At 49.6% G+C, this 12899-nt stretch overlaps 1 protein-coding gene across 10 annotated transcripts in view; it reads left to right on the top strand.

Annotated features, from left to right (window-relative positions):
• The window catches only part of MDH1B (malate dehydrogenase 1B), a 31031-nt gene that overhangs the window by 1073 nt on the left and 17059 nt on the right, over nt 1–12899 (top strand). For all 10 annotated transcript variants that reach the window (XR_011528880.1, XR_011528878.1, XR_011528881.1 and 7 more), the window contains exons 2-5: nt 3067–3179; nt 6736–6870; nt 7070–7212; nt 9415–9911. Coding sequence is in view for 6 of the 10 variants with exons in the window: in XM_070581783.1 (XP_070437884.1) it covers nt 3067–3179; nt 6736–6870; nt 7070–7212; nt 9415–9911 (888 nt within the window). In the remaining 4 variants the exon portion in view is untranslated. The remainder of the gene's footprint in view (nt 1–3066; nt 3180–6735; nt 6871–7069; nt 7213–9414; nt 9912–12899) is intronic.

Genomic DNA, 12899 nt, shown 5'->3' with positions numbered 1-12899 from the left:
TTCAGAAGGATATTTTTGAGCTCTGACTGTATGCTGAGAAGACAGTGGTAAACAAACTTAAACAGGATGTTGCGTTTGTGGCAGTGGTGGGGCAGTGTTCCAGAGGAGCAGTGGCAGGGAACCTTATTTAGTCAGGCTAGGGCTTCCCAGAGGGAGCGAGGTTTAAGCAGAGACCTGAAAGATGAGAAAGAGTTACCTAGTGGAGAGGAGGTGGGGAGCAGGAGAGTAACATAGGCATGTGTAGTGGGAGTGGGGGTGCCATGAGGAGAGCTGGTTTGGTGGTGATTGAGAGTATACAATAAGGAGAAAACTGAAATAGATTTAGCAGGATTGGAGCAAAGAGTCCAAGGGAGAGCGTGTCATAGGCTGAGGCCAGAGTCACATAATGTAGATTCTGGTGAGCCGTGTTCACATTTTCAACTTTATCCAAAGTACTGGCAGGTATTTGGAAAGGGAGAACATAGTCAAATTTGCATTTTATCTGGGTGTTATCTCTGCACTGTGGGAAGAGAGACTGGATGCCACAAGCCTTGTTAGGTGCTATAGGCCAGGAAGGAGAGAATGGTGGCCTGGCCTAGGATGGTAGGCAATGAAAAGGGAAAGAAGTGAGTGGACTAGAGAGACATTAGGGAGACAGAATCTGTAGAATTAGATGTCTAATTCAGTAGAGGAATGCAAGTAAGGGAGAAGAAAGAGTTAAAATTATTCCCAAGCAATGATTTGGATAACTGGGTGGATGAGGAGTCACTGAAATAAAGCAGAAGAGTAGGAGGCCAGCCCAGGTGCATAGTGATTAGGTTCGCGCGCTTCACTGTGGTGGCCCAGGGTTCGCAGGTTCAGTTCCCATGCATGGACCTACACACTGCTCACCAAGCCAGGCTGTGGCAGCATCTCACATACAAAATAGAGGAAGATTGGCACAGATGTTAGCTCAGCAACAATCTTCCTCACCAAAAGAAAAGCAAAAGAGTAGACTTAGTACTCTGGATACTGTTAACACTCTTAGATAACTGGCTAGATAGACATAAAGAGCATAAGAGAAGGAGGGGATCTAGTGGGGGAGTGATGGCAACAGACGTGCTGAGTGCCTGTGAGATTCAGAAGGAAATGAAAAACTACAGGAGGGTGTAGACATCTAGATAAGGAGTTAGGTCTGAACTCAGATACAGATTGCTACTGGAAATCAAGGGAGTGGAGGGGACTGGCCAGGAAGAATATGTAGGGTATAAAGATGAGATGCCTTGCAGAATGCTAACTTTTTAATGGATTGATAAAGGAATAGGAACCTGTAGAGTATAGTGAGGAGTGGCAGAGAAGGAGGAAAAGCCGAGGAATCCTCCCACCACAGTGGGTGTTTCAAAAGGGAGGAAGGGAAACAAATGCTGCCAGGGTCGACAAGAAAAGGGTCAGAAAGTGCCTGTTGGATTTAGTGACATGGAGGTCCTTGCTGACCTCCTAGAGAATCGCAGGGAAAGCCAGATTGCAGTGGGACGATGAACTGGGGATGGCAGATGCAAAGAATGCTTTCAAGCTCTAATAGAAAGGGCAGGTGGGAGGCAATGGCTAGAGGGGGGCAGGAGAACAGGAAAAACTTAAACGCAACTCAAGTATATTTCCCTATGATGGAAAAGGGCCATTAGAAACAGAGAGAAGATGCTGGAAAGAGAGGATGACCAACTGAGCTGAGTTGGTGGCAGTTCTGAAGGCTGAAGACAAAGGTATTCAGAGTGTAGGTGGTGAACTTATGCCTGGATGGGAGCAGGGATCCCTCTTCCACTGAAGAGGAGAAAGAGGAAAGATGAGTCCCAATGCAGACAGGCTTGTAGGTGTGATGGCAGGAGGTTGGCGGATTTCCCAACTGATGCCTTTTTGTGTGATTTGGTTTAGTTTTTATAAAGTAGGAAGCAAAGTTGTCTATTGTCTTCTGATAGTAGGGAAAAATATTGGAGAGAAGGAAGAGTTTTGAAGGAAGTGGACGAAGTTTGAAACAGTGTACGTGGAGAGCAGAGGAGAGGGCTGCTGAGGGAGCAGGGGTCTCCAGGCAGCGCTGAGGGCTGCTTGTGGCTGGTGACCACGAATTTACGATGTCGCCTCCCTGCTTGGTTCTGCCGTGTTTCTCCAGGGGTGCCCAGCAGAGGGAACCCAGGCACAGAAAAGGGAGGTAATTGGGTCCACCCAGGGTGAGAGGCTTTTAGGCTGGTTTGCCAGAAGCACAGTGGGGCGAGATCATTTAAGACGTGAGCCAGAGAGTGGTCTGAATTCATGACCCATGGATTTGCACTGGACGGGGGCTGAGGTCGGAGAGCTGGTGACGGAGTAACTGGCAGGACTGCTGTGGAGGCCTCTACACTCGGCCCGCCCTCCTGCTCAGGTGGACCCCGGGCCCATCCACCTGGTGGCTCTGACTCCCGGGTGGAGGTGGCTGCCCGGTCTGCATCTGACACCCTTTCGTGGGGCCTGCACGTCACACTTACAGGTGCGGCTGCCTGCTGGCCGTAGCCATGGAGATGTGCTGCAGACACCTCCGGCTGTGCTTGCCTGCAATTAAACTTCTCACCCCGTTTCTCCCTGGTAGGGCCAGGATCACCTACCCAAGCCGGGGGAGAGAAGTTATCCCGGACTCCTCTCTCTCCCCCGACTTCTCCTTCCCCCGTACTCCCTGCACACGTGTCAGATCCACACGTGTCAGATCCACACGTGATTTTACCACCACCGCTCACGTCCCACCTGCCCTTGGGTGGCTTCTGGTGACGTGGTTCAGGCTCCCTCAGTAGTGTGGCAGCCCCCTAGAGGAGGTGAGGTCCAGCATAGTGCTGGAGGTGAGTAAGTAGTCAATAGTCTTTCTTTCCACATTTTATTACTTAAGATTCTGACCTGCTGTGAAATTTGTTTTATTTTTACCAATATAATAAAAATCAAAAGTTTATGTGGTCGCAGTTTATACCACACCTGTATGTTATAAAATACAACTGTGTGATTAATTTTGTAATTATATGGCAAATACTTATAACTCCATGATAATTTCTGTGTGATGAAAGAAATCATTGTTAATTTGAACTCTTTTAGGTAGAGCAGATTGCCCATATTATGCTAAAGCAGAACTTCTGGCAGACTATTTACAAAAGAACCTTCCTGATTTTCGGATACATAAAATTACACAGCATCCTCATGTTTGGGAGGTAAGGAGCCTTTACAGTTCATTAAACTCACACGCGCACAAAAACGTGTTCTAATTTGATTAAATATTAGCTGTTCTATCAGAAGGCTTCCAGTAATGAATGTTCATGTACAGGTGACTTTCGTGTGTGTGTGTGAGGAGGACTGGCCCTGAGCTGACATCTGTGCCCCTCTTCCTCTGCTTTATATGTGGGAGACCTGCCACGGTACAGCTTGATAAGCAGTGCGTAGATCTGCAGCCGGGATCCAAACCCACGAACCCTAGGGTACCAAAGCAGAGCGTGCGATCTTAACCACTATGCCACTGGGCCAGCCCCTACAAATGACATTTTAATACCAGTAAAATAAATCCCTACTTATCCGTCTTAAAACATTTATCTGTTTTTTCCTGATACCTAGTAGAACGAATGAGGCCCTAACAAGAGAATAATTTGGCTGTTTTTCCCCAAGATCCAGGTAGCTTAGATTGCACTCTAGCTTCATCCACCCCCATATTGACTTCTAGTGACGTGAGGGACCTGTTTATTTGGAAGGTCCTCCTTGGGGAGTGTGTTTCCCCGGAAACAGACTGAGGTGGAGCTTTGGGGAAGGAGTTTCCTTCGCTGGGAAGTGCGCTGGGGAGCATCGTCCTGAGAAGGGCGAGGGCAGCAGGATCGGGCAGCGGGGGAAGTTGAACCCCCCCCCCCCCCGCCCCCGCCTTCACAGGGGCAGTGAGGGCCGAGTGGGCCCTGCAGGGAGCTCTGAAGCTGGGATGGCCCTTCAGAGGTGCCCCAAGTGCAGGCAAGGGGGCTGGCCCTGTCCTCCCACAGCTCACAGTCATCAGGTGCGGGCTGCCCCGGGGAAGCGCCTTAACCTTGGGTGAGGGAACCTCCGGTGGCTGAGGGCAGTCCTGGAGGGAGACTCGGCTCAGAGCCAGCAGCAGCCACTTCCCCTGGTGGTGGAGGGAACAGTGCCTTGGTCATGAAGGGGGATGTGGACAGTATGCCAGGACCTGCTACAGTCCACAGCTGTGCCTTTTAGATCCACACACTCCTATCTTAAGTCTACACCACCTGGGGCAGCTCTTCCAGGATTCTGAGTGGCATCTCTTCCTCGGGAAACTTTGCAAGAGGAAGCTTGGTCAATGAGCTATCATCTCCACTGCCCATCGTTTCAGGGCCACTGGTGACAGTCCTCACCTCTCTGCTGTCCATTTTGGATTCCCTCACCCCCTGCTGGTGGTGACCTACGCCGGTATCCTTCAGGGTCTTGAGCCCCAGTCGCTACTCCCTTTTCAGGATGTGACTGCTGCACTTGTCCATTAACTGTCAAAAGTGAGCAAAGCACTACCAAAGATGCCCCAGTGCATCACCTAGATGCCGAGCATTCCTTCCTGCCCTCAGTGGGGAGTAGCTGCCCCAATGCTGCTGCTCTCTTGGGCCAATGACCCCTCCAAGATGTTAACTCCTGGCCTGCTGCTGGTCTCCTGGCACAGGAGCTCACAGTGGTCAAGTGACAGCCATAGCTTAAAGTTTAATGGGCCTCTTCCTAGTAAAAGCACCCCCACCCTGGGATTTGGCAACTCCAGCCCACAGAGTCTAGGGTGAAGGGGTTTTGGAAGCACAAATTCCCCACATGCTCACTGCAAGTGGTGGTAAGCAGGGTCACTCTTAATTCCACCCTCAGTTCCTGGATTCACGTATTCTACCTATAAAGGGCAAAACCCTCTGTTCACTTATGGTGTATACTGCATCCTGAAAGGTGGTGCCCCATCCTCACAAGGTGTCCGTCTCCCAGCTCGTGGCTGCACCTTCACCTTCAGTGGGTCGTTCCATCCCTCTACCAGGCTGCTGGTGGTGCCATATGTGATTGGGCCGGTGGATCCCATGGTTACATGCCCAGTGCTTTGCCTCCTTTACCCTACAGGGGGTCTCTTGGTTCAAAGTGATGACATGCAGGACCCCCTGTTGGTGAGTTAGACTTTTTATGAGCTCTGGACAAGGTGTTGGCCAAAGCCCTACAAACGGGAGGGGCCGTTCTTCACCAGAATCTGTGCTGACTTGATCAGGATGATCACTGCCCTTTCCAGGGGGAGGGGGCCAGTGTCATCAACTTGTACCAAGAGGCATATTGCCCTTATCAGGGGTCAGCATTGGTCTCTGTTGCCAGCACATTGTCGGCCTAGCGGCTGCAGTGACCAAATCAGCTTTGTGAGTGGTCGCTCCTGCTTTAGGAGCAGAACCTGTCTCTTTGGTGACCCCCTTGTGCCTCCAGCTGTCTCAGTTTTCTTACTGCTGGGTTGCTGAGTGCTTCTTTCACAGTAGATGTTCTCTGGTGGCCACTGCCCCCGGCCTCTATTTCAAGATTCTATCATCCCAGCTGCCAGGGCGTCAGCTCTGCGTCAGCTCTGGCCTAGAATGGGCAGCCATGCCAGGCTTCTCACCCATGAGTTCCTGATCCCTCGAGTGAGTGCACTGTCTTCCAAGCCCTTCTGGAGAACACAGGTGACCAGCAGGTTTCCAGCCATCCGTGGGAGCATGTCCACTGGAGCATGCCCGTTTCTCTAAGCTTTTTGATCCCTTCCTGCACTGTCTTCCATGGCAGTCCGGGCATTTCTGTTTCAGTTCCTGTGAGCTGTCACTTTCTCCAAGCTCCGGACAACCATCTGAGCAGGTGTTACCACTCTCTTCTGAGGGCCTTGCCAGGGTAATCACTCTTGAATTGCAGAAGAGTGATTCATACTGATAACTTCTCCTTTGTCCAGCTTTATGTCCACTCTTGATTCAGCCCCCTCGCGTCCGGTCCTCTACATCCTCCCCCAGCTCCTGCCAGGCCATCTGCACACCCTGCTGGGGCTGTAGGTCCTTTGGGGTGGAGCATCTTCCTCCAGCACTTCACTGGTCAGGCTGTGTTGTGACCAGAGGGACAATGGTGGGACCCTCCCAGCAGCACTGTCTGCTTTAAGTTGGGATAAAAGCAAGGAGCCTTCAACATCAGCAAGGGGAGTTTGTCTCTGAGAGTTTATTTGTAAGGTAGCCCCTTCTGTGTGTCTCCAAAGACAAGAGTGCAGTCAGCTACTTGACCTAAGAGTGTTGCTCTCTGTCTCTACTCGGCTCTTGTCGTTGGAGGGCTGGGTCTGCACAAACCAGGTGATAATTTTTTTTTTTTAAAGGTTGGCGCCTGAGCTAACAACTGTTGCCAGTATAGCCCTGTGGCTGGAAGGATCTCCTAGGGAAGAACAAGGGGAAAATCAGCTGAAATGCTTTGGAGTCGGTTGAATTGGGAGACCTGGCTTCTCTTTAAGCTAACCACTTACGTGCCAGGCCTCCTCAGCAAAGAGAGCAGCTTCCAATACCTGTGTTTGGCCAACGAATTTGGAGAATCTTCTTTCTTATTTGATGAGTTTCTTAGTTAACTTGTTGCCATTTTCTATATTTACATTTTATGGCTTAAAGATATGTAAATTTTACTAGGTATACATGGTGGTGGTAGAAACAAGCTGCTTAGTGTTCGAATTCTAAAGTATTGAATTTCGAGGCAGATTCAGTGTGTGACTTCTCTTGGAATATCGTTCCATAGGAGTGGCTGGAACATTTGTGTGAAAAGAATAAGTGGAGTCACACAACGTCCCCCATCATCTGGAGAGAGCTGCTGGACCGCGGAGGAAAGGGCATGCTTTTGGGGGGCTATAACGAGTTCCTGGAGCACGCCCAGGTATGTGAACTGAGTTTAGTTACCTCCTCAGAGCATCGTCATTCTCTCACATTATTTTCTTTTTCAAATGTCTTGCTTTCTAAAGTGTTCTCAGCTCTCTTTTCCTTCTATTCTGGCTTTAAACAAGAACTTTCCATTGTAGCCGTTGTCAGCTAATCATCTGTTCTCTCAAGTTGACTTTTTCTTCCCCAACATTTAGCTTTACTACAGCGTCACCTCCAGCATGACGACCGAGCTGATGAAGATGATTGCCCAGGAGAACCTGGAGACACACGTAGAGAAGGAGCTGGAGGGAGAGTCCCTGAAAGGCCTCCTCAGCCCCTTGCAGGTCTGGATCACCAGGTGGGACAGTCACCCCAGAACTGTGAGAATTTCTTCTTTCATTGAGAAAGGACAACGATGTGGGGTTAGTGCCATGATAGAAGAATATTTGAAAGTCAAGGGCGAGATGTGTATGTATAGGTATATGTATAGATACATGGAGATAAGCAGAGATGCACATATATCCCCCACTGCAGCCCGTGAATGAGACTTAGAGCATACGTAGATTTAGTATGTATGTGTGTAAATGAGCACCTTTACAGCAAAGATACTTACTTTGGCAAGTCTGACAAGCTCTGCGCCCCTCGTCTGGGTCTCTCTTGCTGTCTGCTGCTCTACTTCCTGCTCTTGCTCTGCTTTCCTCCTCCCCACCACTGGCTTACTTCCCCTCCCCACCACTCAGGTCACTGACTGTTGTCCTCTCCCTCCCTCGCCTTCCAGAGCAGGCCTTCTCCCAGCCTCTGCCTCTTTCTCGTCCTCGGCTCTTCCTACCATGCTCATTCTCTGTGGTCCTGTCCCCTCACTCCTGCTCCTGCTTGCTCTTCCTCCCCTCACTCCTGCTCCTGCTTGCTCTTCCTCCCCTCACTCCTCCTCCTCGCTCTTCCTCCCCTCACTCCTCCTCCTTGCTCGTCTTCCCCTCACTCCTCCTCCTCGCTCTTTCTCCCCTCACTCCTCCTCCTCGCTCTTTCTCCCCTCACTCCTCCTCCTCGCTCTTCCTCCCCTTACTCCTCCTCCTCGCTCTTCCTCCCCTCACTCCTCCTCCTCCTCGCTCTTCCTCCCCTCACTCCTGCTCCTCGCTCTTCCTCCCCTCACTCCTCCTCCTTGCTCGTCTTCCCCTCACTCCTCCTCCTCGCTCTTTCTCCCCTCACTCCTCCTCCTCGCTCTTTCTCCCCTCACTCCTCCTCCTCGCTCTTCCTCCCCTCACTCCTCCTCCTCGCTCTTCCTCCCCTCACTCCTCCTCGCTCTTCCTCCCCTCACTCCTCCTCCTCGCTCTTCCTCCCCTCACTCCTCCTCCTTGCTCGTCTTCCCCTCACTCCTGCTCCTTGTTGCTCTCCATCTTTCTCATTGGCCGTGTTTGTGGTTGCTCTCTCTCCCTGTCTCTGCGCTCTATCCCTCTCCTTGTCTCTCTCCCTCCCTTTCTTCTCCCCACCCCTGCATCTCTCTCCCCTCCCCTTCTCACTACCCGTGCACATAACCTAATATAGACACTTATTGGAAAAATTGTTTGTTATAAATGCATATTTCAAACACAGAAAGGAGTTGAGAATGATGTAATAAACATATATGAACCTAACACCAGCTAGATTTAATAAACATTACATCTGCTTTAGATATTTTTGTAAGGATTAAAATGGTACAGACTCTGTTGAAGGCCCCATTGCGAGCCTCCCCAGACCCATGGGGAAAACGGAAAACGCCCAGATGCATTTCGGAGCTGCCCTCAGGGGTCAGTACAGCTCCTGGTTGATGGCCCAGCTCTAGGGTCCTCAGCTCCTGGCTGCGTTGTGGGCACAGACACCCGATACCGATAGCAGCCTGTGTTGATCCTCGGCTTTGTGAGGAAGACAGTCCTTGCCAGAAACTGTCGTGACTTCACAGATCAGGGTATAAAATAGAAGAGAGCTATGATTAAATGAAATTTGTCATTTCTTTATCTTTTGAGGAGGAAATCTAAACATGTAATTAGAGTAATATGGTACAGTTCTTTTAAATTTTGCTTTCTGCATGTTCTTTTTTATGTGAAAAGCCTTGTAAACAGGTACAGTTCTTATTTGGGGATTGATTTCAGATGACCAGAGCAAGGGGTTACTAGTGAGAATTTTTTTGTTCTATTTTTTATTTCTAGCCTGTCTAAGCAGCTGTGTATGCCTAAGATGTTAGTCACCCTATTAATGCACATGCAGAAATATCCATTAATTAAAGGCTTAGGGGCCGGCCCCGTGGCTGAGTGGTTAAGTTCATGTGCTCCGCTTCAGCGGCCCAGGGTTTCACCACTTCGGATCCTGGGCGCCGACATGGCACTGCTCATTAAGCCATGCTGAGGCAGCGTCCCACATGCCACAACTAGGACTCACAACTATAATGCACAACTATGTACTGAGGGATTTGGGGAGAAAACACAGAAAGAAATTTTTTTAATTTAAAAATTTTAAAAAAATGATTAAAGGCTTAAAAGGGGCAAAAGATTTAACTGTTCATCCTCTGGCTTTGCATTTTTATTAGTGCATCTGCTCCTGCCTGCTACAACCTGATCCCCATCTTGACCAGCGGTGAAGTGTTTGGAACACAAACGGAACTTAGCATAGTGCTATTTGACAGTAAAGATGCAGAAGAAAAGCTCCACATCCTCGCGTCGGAGACTCACGACCTGGTGTCGCCCTTCCTCCGGAGCATCTCCGTCTGCACCAGAGTGCAGGAGGCCTTCCGCCAGGCCCACGTGGTCATCGTCCTGGACGACAGCACCGACAAGGAGGTGTACGCTCTGGAAGAGTGCATCCGGAGCAGGGTCCCACTCTGTCGGCTCTATGGGTACCTGATCGAGAAGAACGCCCATGACTCCGTCCGAGTTATCGTGGGCGGAAAGACCTTCGTGAATCTTAAAACGGTGTTGCTGATGAGATACGCCCCAAGCATCGCACACAACATTGTCGCCGTGGCGCTGGGGGTGGAGGGCCAGGCCAGAGCTGCGCTGGCCAGGAAGCTGAGGACCACGCCTGCATGTGAGTGAGCCCCCGTGTCTGTTTCCGCTTCTCTTTCTCAATAGTGGGATTTCCAAGCAGCGAGGAAGAACGCTGTCCCCTCTAGGATTGTTCCGGAGATGCGGAATAGAAAGTATGAAGCAGGTGCAAGGGACTTCTCATTGTGTGATTTGACTGCTCTGCAAACACGTTTTTTTGCTACTTGCTTTCATGACTATCTGACTTTATCCATCATTATAAAAATGAATAAACAAATATTGAATGGAATAAGGTTTATATTTTTCAAGTAATAATTTGAAACCTAATATTCCCCTTTTTTCATGATACTAGTCAACTAAGGTAATCAGTATCTTTAAAAAGATAATCAGGACTGTGTTAAAGTGGCTCCACCCCATGTCGCAGCTGTGTGACCTTGGGCAGTCACTTACCCTTGCTGTGCCTCAGTTTCCTCCTCTGTAAGATGAGGATGCTAATAGCACCTGCCTCCTAGAACTGATGTGAAGATTCGTGAGATAATATTTCTAAAGTGCTTAGAAGAGCACCTGGCACGTGTGGACATTCACAAGGATGTTGAGCTTGCACGTGGGCTTATGGTGTCAGAGCTGTTTCTGCTCCTGTTGATCTTGGAGCTGGTAGACGTCAGAGTCGCCTGAGGATGAGACTGGATCAGAGAATGGACTGTTGTAGCTAAAAAGGGAGTGTTGTATCTAAAAATATTTCTCACATCTGACAAAGTTTAGCTATTTGTGCCCTGGAGGGAGCAGGTGCAGCGTCCACTGAGAATGCGAGGATGTGGACGGCACCACCTCAAGAAGAGTTGAGAGGACAGTGAAGTGTGAGCCTAGGATGCTCTGAATCGGGGCTGTCAAGGACTTCAGTGAGCCCTAACACCATGTAGCAAGAGCTGTCGTATCCATTTCTTCACAGGGAAGCTCTGGAACCAACTTCTGGTGGTCTTGCCTACAGATCTTTAGTGTCTGACCCCAGGGTCAGTCATACCTTAGCCAAATTGATACTAAACTTAGTCGATAGGGAAGGAAAACATCTTCTAACCATTTTATCTCTGTTATCAACCTTATATGTATATGCGTCGACACTGATTTATCACAAAAGATCTAGGATATGCTTACGAAAGTGTCAAGAAGAGGCTGTTACAGAATTTAAAACAAGGTGGGTGCAGGGCTTTCAACCGGACAGCTGCTCTCTTGTGGGTCTGATGGGGCCCTAAATTCTAGGCCCTGCTGGACTCAAAGCCAATAAGCATGAGAAGCAGGAAAAAGAAAAATGCAGAAAAGTCGGGAAAAGGAAAGGGAGACATTGGAGGGACAGTAGTCAAAGTAGAACTGTCGCTGGGGTCCCAGGGAGAAGCTCGGGAACTGCAAAGACAGGGCTGAGAAAACGACGAGGAATGGAACAGCCATCAAGAGAATCGCCGGGGAGAATGCCAGATGCCAGGAGGGCAGCAGGCCTTTTCAGGATATCGCCTGCATTCGGTGCACACATAACCCTCTTTTTCAGAACGTGTGTGTTGGCTTAGCTGGGACTCTGGCTGTTGCAAGTGACAGAAAGTCCACTCAAAGTGATTAAAGTCAGACGGAGATTTCTGTCACGTAACTGGAGAGTGCAGGAGGCAGTCCTTGTCTCAGGCCTAGCTGGGCGCTGGGGCCCAGTGACGTCAGGCCTGGCTGTGCTCTCGGCCTGTCGCTCAGCTCTGCTTTCCTCAACAGTGGTTAGATTATCGGGCAGGCAAGATGGTCACTGGCACCCCCAGACTCCCACGTTTGTGGCTCCGCTACCCTAGTAGAAAGAGGGCTCTCTCTGCATTCTTTGTACAAAAGTGGCAGGATAGTCTCCTCGGCTGGCTTGAACCCGTGATCTCCAAATGAGTCATTGTGGCAGGAATCTGGAATGTGGGTCTCATGCCTATTGATGGACTGGAGGGGTGAGGACAGCCCCCCCAAACCACAGGGACTGAAATTGGGGAACAGTAGTTATTTAAAGAAAAACCAGGATGCTGTTAAAAGAAAAAAATAGGAAGAGGCGCCAGAAGGAAAAGACAGCAGACATCCACCATAATTTTCTCCAGCATAATTTAGGGCATTTAAAGCTGAAAAGAAACATGAGACCCAGTGAGATTGAAACCTTCCTTAGACTTTAGGAAAAAGCCTGCCATATGTTGACTTGGGGACAGAGGAGTATTTTCCCCCTGTGGGATCCCGAGAGCTCCAAACTGGACCACCGCCTTCCCTTCCCTCCCACAGCGCACAGCCAACAGAGGGCCCGTGTGCACGTCATGGCTCTCCTTCTTCGTGAGTCATTTTATGAGACGGACTCTCAGGAGGGTGGTGGACGCTGGGAGCTGACCACCCAAGACCCGTTTCCCACCACCTTCTCCCCAGCCTGCCTCTCCGGAGAGCTTCAGAAAGACACTCGTGTTCTCAGCTCCTCTTGCAGCTGGGAGTGCCCCAGTGACATAGGCTTCGTGAAGCAGGTTGGAAAGTTATTCCACTCTCTGAAAAGAGAAAAAGCAAGGGAGGAGACCTCGGTCCCATTCTTTTCCCTGCTGCCTGCCTTTGAACACAACGGTGAGAGCGTGATACTTGGCACTGTTGCAGCCATTTTAAGACCACGAGGGGAAAGTAAGGAGACTGACAGCTTTGAGCTGCTGAACAAGCACTGGTATCATTGCCCAGCTTGACTCTCTGTTACCCGAGAAGAGTAAACGCCTTCTACCTGAGCCAGGTCAGCAGGATGCTCTGTTACTCGAAGCCAACGGCCATCTTACCTCATACAGGAGAACAGGAAAGAGTTTAATCTTCATGGTAGGAAGTGCTGTGGCCTTATAAGGGAATTAAATTTTTAAGCAAGTAAATAAGTTAATAAATATATCAATGAAATTACTTATTTTCACTTTGGATTTAATATTCCTAGAAAATCCACAATTATAAAATTATTGAGTACCAATCCCTCTTTCTCTCCGTGCCCCCCAGCCCCCCGTTATTTTTCTCT

Source organism: Equus przewalskii, chromosome 17 (assembly GCF_037783145.1).
Source record: "Equus przewalskii isolate Varuska chromosome 17, EquPr2, whole genome shotgun sequence".
NCBI lineage: Eukaryota > Metazoa > Chordata > Mammalia > Perissodactyla > Equidae > Equus > Equus przewalskii.
This window is presented reverse-complemented; position numbering and strand designations above follow the sequence as displayed.